The sequence below is a fragment of the Mandrillus leucophaeus genome, unplaced genomic scaffold, assembly GCF_000951045.1.
Source record: "Mandrillus leucophaeus isolate KB7577 unplaced genomic scaffold, Mleu.le_1.0 Scaffold23, whole genome shotgun sequence".
NCBI classification, from domain to species: domain Eukaryota; kingdom Metazoa; phylum Chordata; class Mammalia; order Primates; family Cercopithecidae; genus Mandrillus; species Mandrillus leucophaeus.
The window spans coordinates 1,510,193-1,516,682 of NW_012102365.1; the positions used below are offsets into that span (position 1 = coordinate 1,510,193).

At 54.4% G+C, this 6,490-nt stretch overlaps 1 protein-coding gene across 1 annotated transcript in view; it reads right to left on the bottom strand.

Moving 5' to 3' along the window:
* The window catches only part of FAM46B (family with sequence similarity 46, member B), a 23,012-nt gene that overhangs the window by 8,841 nt on the left and 7,681 nt on the right, over positions 1–6,490 (bottom strand). The window contains exons 2-3 of the mRNA XM_011981671.1: positions 6,234–6,446; positions 4–755 (exon numbers count right to left, since the gene is read on the bottom strand). Of these exons, the coding sequence (XP_011837061.1) occupies positions 4–755; positions 6,234–6,446 (965 nt within the window). The remainder of the gene's footprint in view (positions 1–3; positions 756–6,233; positions 6,447–6,490) is intronic.

Consider the following 6,490-nt stretch of genomic DNA (forward strand, 5'->3'; position numbering starts at 1 on the left):
TAACGGCGGGCTGCGTCACCCCCACCAAAGTGGGCCTCCAGGTAGCGCTCTAGGGTGCGCCGCTGCTCCACCAGGTCTGGAAAGTCGATGAAGAAGCGGGAGCACATGTAGCGCTGCAGGGCGCGCACATCGGTGCTGGGCCGGGGCCGGAAGCCCCGCACCAGGAGGTGGCAGTACTTGAGGAGGCCACCACCTCGGATCTCCTCGGGACTGCGCGTGGCGATGACACGGTGCCGCAGGTGCTCCAGGGCCTCGGCGAAGTCCCCATACAGGCTTTCACCTGTGACTGTTGGGTGGAAGGCCTCAGACATGGGAGTGGACGAGCACTGGCCAAAGAGCAACAGGGAGTCCAGGATGATCTGGAAGGAGTCTATGCTGAATTCAAACTGGCGTCTCACCGAGTCCACAAACTTGAGCTCCACGTTCTTGCCGCTCTTGTTGGACAGTGAGATGAGACTCCAGCGGTCCGAGTCTGTGCACACTTTCACCAGCTTCTGCACGTATGCCTCCTTGAGTGTCAGTGGCGTGATCTTGGCCCGGTTCACACCGGCCGGCAGGAAGTCTAGCAGGCAGGCCAGCACCACTGCCTTGGTCAGCTGGAAGGATGCCTCACTGCACAGGTCCACCCGGAACACCAGGTCCAGATCCTTGTAGCCCAGGCCACTCTCAGGGTGCAGCACATGGCTGGCAGCGGAACCATGCAGCCGCACACTGTGCACGTGTAGGCCCTGCTCCTCCAGGCTGCTGCGGACCACCTTCGAGGGGAGAGCAGGAAGGAGGTGTCAGGAGCAGGCCCCAGGGGTCCACCAAGGACTTCCATGTACTTACCCCAGTAACATCAACCACTGTTGGCCCTAAGTCAACCACTGTTGGCCCCTAACCAGCTGTTACGCTTTTGGAAAATCATCTAACTTTTTATTTTTTTGGAACATGGGAAGTCATTTAACTCTCTAAGCCTAATCTGAGAATGGGCCATCTGGAGGAATGACCAGGAAGAATAGCAATAATAATAGCACACATCTGCATAGAATTTACTAAACAGCAGGTCACTTAATCCTCACAATAACCCTGTGAGGTGGATACTATCATTCCCACTTTACACAGCAAAAATGGAAGTACAGAGGGGTCAAGTAACTAGCTCAAAGGCAAACAGCTGGTGAATGCAGAGCTGGGAATAAAACTCAGAGTCCAAAGTCTTTTTTTTTTTTTTTTTTTTTGAGACGAGTCTCACTTTGCCGCCAAGGCTGGAGTGCAGTGGCATGATCTCGGCTCACTGCAACCTCCATCCCCCGAGTTCAAGTGATTCTTCTGACAGGTGCCTGCCACTGTGCCTGGCTAATTTTTGTATTTTTAGTAGAGATGAGGTTTCACCATCTTGGCTAGGCTGGTCTTGAACTCCTGACCTTGTGATCCACCCGCCTCCGCCTCCCAAAGTGCTGGGATTATAGGCGTGAGCCACTGCACTCGGCGGTCCAAGTCTTAACCATGCTATTCTACCTCTCAAACTGCTAGTAAAACAGTTCTGTGCCAGGCACTGCGCTAACTGCTCAAACATGTTGGGAATATGGTTAGCATTTCACATTCATGACCACATTAACCCTCCCAATAATCCTACATTTGAGTATTATTTTGATTGATAGACGGAGGACCTCAGGCACAGAAAGGTTAAGAAACAAGTCAAGGTCATAGAGCGGTCAGGCTGAGACCAGAACCCAGGTTAGTTGGATTCTCAAGTTCATGTATGTCCTTTTGACTACAATGCACTCATCCTAATTTATCCTTACAAGGACCCAGTGAGGCAAATATTATATATATTTTTTGCTCTCAGATGAGGAAACTAAGGCTTACAGTGGTGAGACAGCTAAGGCTCAGTGAAAACTCTCAGCCCTCAGACAGCCCCCAGGCCTGATGGCACAGGACAGATAAACCTATAAGTGGTCCCTCCCCTGAGGTACCAGGCAGGGAGAAGAGTGAAGCTGGGGGTTGGGGACATTCAGTTTTCTCAGTAACCCAAAGTTGCCCTGAAAGTGACCAGGCAGCATTCCTGTCCTGAGTGATTCTGCAACCCTGCCTTGCTGCCAAGTCAGCACCCAGCTCCAGACCAGGCTGTTCTCCTTGCCTCCCAGGGAATTACTACAAAGAATGCACCTAAGTGCTGAGAAGGCAAGCTGTGGTGGGGCAATCCGAGGCGGGCGGCGCCCTCCAGGAAGACTTCCGGGAGGAGCACCTTTACCAGGGGAAGATATTGTCATGGCAATGGGGGAGGTAAACAACTGGCCATAAGGAACACGGAGAATGGGGCATAAGCAGCTGGCCATCAGGAACACAGAGGGTGGCAGAAGGAGGCTAGGCACCTAATGAGTGCCAAGCAATGGACCTTGTTGCCAGAACCTATGGGGACAGGTCTTTCATTCGTTCTTTTTTTTTTTGGGGGGACGGAATCTCTCTCTGTCATCCAGGCTGGAGTGCAGTGGTCAGCTCACTGCAACCTCTGCCTCCCAGGTTCAAGTGATTCTTCTCCCTCAGCCTCCTGAGTAGCTGGGATTACAGGTGCCCGTCACCATGCTCAGATAATGTTTGTATTTTTAGTAGAGACAGGGTTTCACCATGTTGGCCAGGCTGGTCTTGAACTCCTGACCTCAGGTGATCTACCTGCCTCAGCCTCTCAAAGTACTGGGATTACAGGCATGAGCTACCGTGCCAGTCCAGGTCTTTTTTTTTTGTTTTTAATATGGAATTTTTTTTTCTGCCTTTCCAAACCCTTCTCTACCTTCCTTTCCTCCATCCTTTATTTATTTATTTATTTTTTGAGAGAGTCCTGATTTTGTAGTCCAGGCTGGAATGCAGTGAATGCAGTGGCACGATCTCAGCTCACTGCAACCTCTGCCTCCCGGGCTCAAGCAATCCTCCCACCTCAGCCTCCCAAGCAGGTGGGACTACAGGTGTGTGCCACCACGCCCAGCAATTTTTTATTGTTTGCAGTGATGGGATTCTGCCAGATTGCCCAGGCTGGTCTTGAACTCCTGGACTCAAGCTATTCTTCTGCTTCGGCCTCCCAAAGTGCTGGGATTACAGGCATGAGACACTGTGCCCAGCCTGGGACAGGTCTCCTGGGAAACTGAAGCTCACAGGAGTGATGTCACCTGCACAAGATCACGTGGAGATGCCTTCAAACCCAGGTATGGCTGACTCCAAAGCCCATCCTGTTTCTACCACATTACAGTCCCAGGGTTCAGAAGGAACAGGGACTAGTTCGAATCCACCTTCCCTTTCTAAATTTCAAAGCAAAGGCAACCCTCAAGGTACTGAAGCCCAGAGCCAGAGTAGTTGGGGAACAGGAAGATGGGGGTTGGGAGATGCCTTGGACAGACAAGGTCAGTCGCTGCAGTCCAGCCTGTGGGACTTCTAACCCACACCCTGGCAGCTGGCACCTGTGCCTGCATGGGCCAAAGACCTTGGTGGAAGGACCCAACCAAATCTGCAGAGAAGACCAGCCCCTTCCTCAGATCCCATTAGGGCTGAGTGAGCCTTACTCAGTGCCAGCTCCTGCTCCCAGGCCGGTGCCCACCCCAGGGCTTGGCATCTGGCCTAGTGAGTAGGTAGCAGTACTCGTTAAATCCCCTGCGTCAGGGCCATGGGGCCAGCTGTGTCAGCCAGCCAGTCGCTGTTGTCTCCTTCCCAGGTGTGACTACAGCCAGCTTGGCAGGCGGTCACCAGATACCACCACACCCAAGTACTGCAGGGCAGCTTGGTGCCTCCTGAATCAGACTTTCCAGCCATGGAGGGGCAGTGGCTGCACCCTCCCTTCTCCAATGCCAAGGCCCTCCCCACAACCACTCTGCTCCAGGCTGCTGCTGAGACCTGCAGGGAGACTGACAGACGCTGTCAGCCAGCAGGCTTACAAAACTCACATGCTGTGCCGCCTGATGCAGGCCCTCTGGCTGCAGCTGGAGAGATCAGATTGTCTAGTTCAATCCTCTGGGCCCAGAGAAGGCAAAGGACTTGTCCAAGCTTACACAACCAATAAAAGGCCTCCCTGCCTGTAGCTCTGGGAAGCCTCCTTACGGTAGGGTGGGTCCCTTTAGCACAGGTACAAGCAAGAACAGCATCTCTACACTTGGATCGCCACTACAGGCAAAGCCTTGTAGGGGTGGAGAGGGAGAAAGCTTCCAATTTTTGAGCCATAGGACAACTCAGTAGCAGTGAAAAGCCCCAAGGCAACAACCACCACCACCCTCCCCCTCTCCCCTGCCCCCAATCCTGCACACACCCCAATAGCTTTAGAAGCTGCCAGCTGTGGATTCCTTCCAAGAAACTTTCTTTCCTGTGGAGGCAGCTGTACAGGTCAGGTGAAGGCACCTGTCCCCTTCGGAGTCTGGAACCAGAGAGGGTGTTGGAGAGCGGCAGCCTAATCCATCCATCCCAGTTGAACAGATGGGGACACTGAGCCCAGCAAAGAGAATCAACAACAAACAGTCCAGGGCCTGAATCCAGAAGTCCAACTTCCCAGCCCAGCTCTGAAGTCTCTGCCGCCCTTCCTCAGTGTCGCCGACAGCTCCCTGTTCTGTGCTATCTCTGACTCGGGTTTAGAAGGATATGGCACCACCATTGCATTGTAAAGTTAGCTTCTATTGACCTGGAGTCTCCCCCATCTGGCTAGGAGCACCTGAAGGGATGGAGGCTGAGTCCCAGTCATATCTATGCCCTTGGTTTCCTAAACAGGGCTTGGCACAGAGCAGACACCAAAAGAGGCTATCTGAGCCATACTGACAGGGCAAGGACTTCCCCTCCTTCCAGGGTACCCCTTGTTCTTGCAGAGGGGGGCTGCCATACTGAGCTCCACCTTCCCCTCCCTGCCATGCCTGAGGCCACAGTCCTGGAGGTGCAGCAGCTGGGGCCCCAGGAATTACTTGACGGTCCTGGGGAGAAAAGCCTCGACTGGTTTCCTAATCACCCAGGTGACAGCGAGCAGCCGAGGCATTCCTCGGCGAACTCCACTGGGCCGCCTGTGAGTCAGCCCAGGAGAATCTGCCCCCACCCCCTCCAGTTCCTAGTTCCTTGGGAGGGTGGGGGAGGTAATCCCCCAGGAGGCACCCCTCCCCCTCTGTGGGAAGCCCAGGTAGTAGGAGGCAGGGGAAAGGCCCGCTTCATCCAAAGGAAGCCATCAGCTGGCAGGAACGCACAGGAGTCCTTGCTGGGATTCTTGGTTTGTTTTATCAGAGGACCCTCCCTAACACCTAGAAGTTGACCTTGGGAGCTGGGGAAGGGGTGGGAAAACATTGAACCTACTGTAATCTGCTCCTGGGAAGACCCAAGATTCTCCAGGTTTGATTTTCACCTCATGAAGCAATCTTGGGTGGCAAACTGACCCAGCTATAAAATGGGTACAATAATTACCACACTCTGGTATTTCAGAACATGACAGCATCTGGGCTGTACAGATGAAAAAGCAGTCTTGGGGTCGTTGAGGTTCAGATAAAGGGAAGAGTTGAAGGAGGGAGGGGCTGTCAGAATTCTTTTCTCCCTTTCCTCAGGAGAGAGGGGACGTGGGGCCTGAGGCCTGGGTTGGCCTTCATTTCCAGTCTTGGGAAGGAGAAGAAACACCTAAATTGGTCACTTAATGTTGCCCTTGGGGATGGGGTATCAGGTCTGATCTTTGGCTTAATAAATCTTGGGCCACAATCCCAGCTGAGAGAGAGGGAGTCCCTGACTAGTTTTCGTGGCTTTTCCACGGGGTGGAGGGGGAAGGGGCGGTTTCTCCAGCAGAGGGCTGTAGGAGCACAAGGGCAGAGTCTGCTCCTAGAACCTCGAGAGAGAAAAGGAGGGTGAGGTCCAGGGATGCCCAGATAGGGAAGGAAAAGCTATTTTGGACTCAAGCATGCACACTTACCCACCCAGGGCTGCCTGGCGTCTTTTGTCCTTGCAGGCAGGGACAAATTCTTCCCCCAATGCCCTCGACATCCTCCTCCCCTCTCCCAGCCAGGCCCTGGGTGAGTGATCCGTGGGGAATCAGGGTTCTCTAGGAGTCGAGATGGAAAAGCCAGGTGGGGAAGGATTAGTAGATGCAGGGGGAGGTCTGATCTACCATTCAAAATGCTGTGCAATTGTTACAGCCCTGTCTCCGTTCCTCAGTTTCCCTAGCTGTCTAGAAAGTCAAACAGACTACAAATGCCTTCCAGCCACGAGCGCCTCAGAAGGGATTCCCCCACATACCCCGCCGGGCGTCCTCTCACCTGCACGATCTGCCGGGGCTGCACACTCAGCGTGGGGAAGTTGCCGCGCCCATGAATGGGAATCGGCTCGCTCAGGAGAGCATCCAGTCGCTTCACCTGTGGCCAGCTCAGCCCGCTCAGGTGCCGTCCGGGGGAGGCCGACAAGGCCTCTGGGTCGGGGCCGCCGCCTGCCGGGGCTGCCGTGGCCACCGCCGTGGCCGCAGCCGTTCCCACCTGAGCAGCCGCCCGGTCCCGGCGCTCAGCTCCGCTCTCCGACG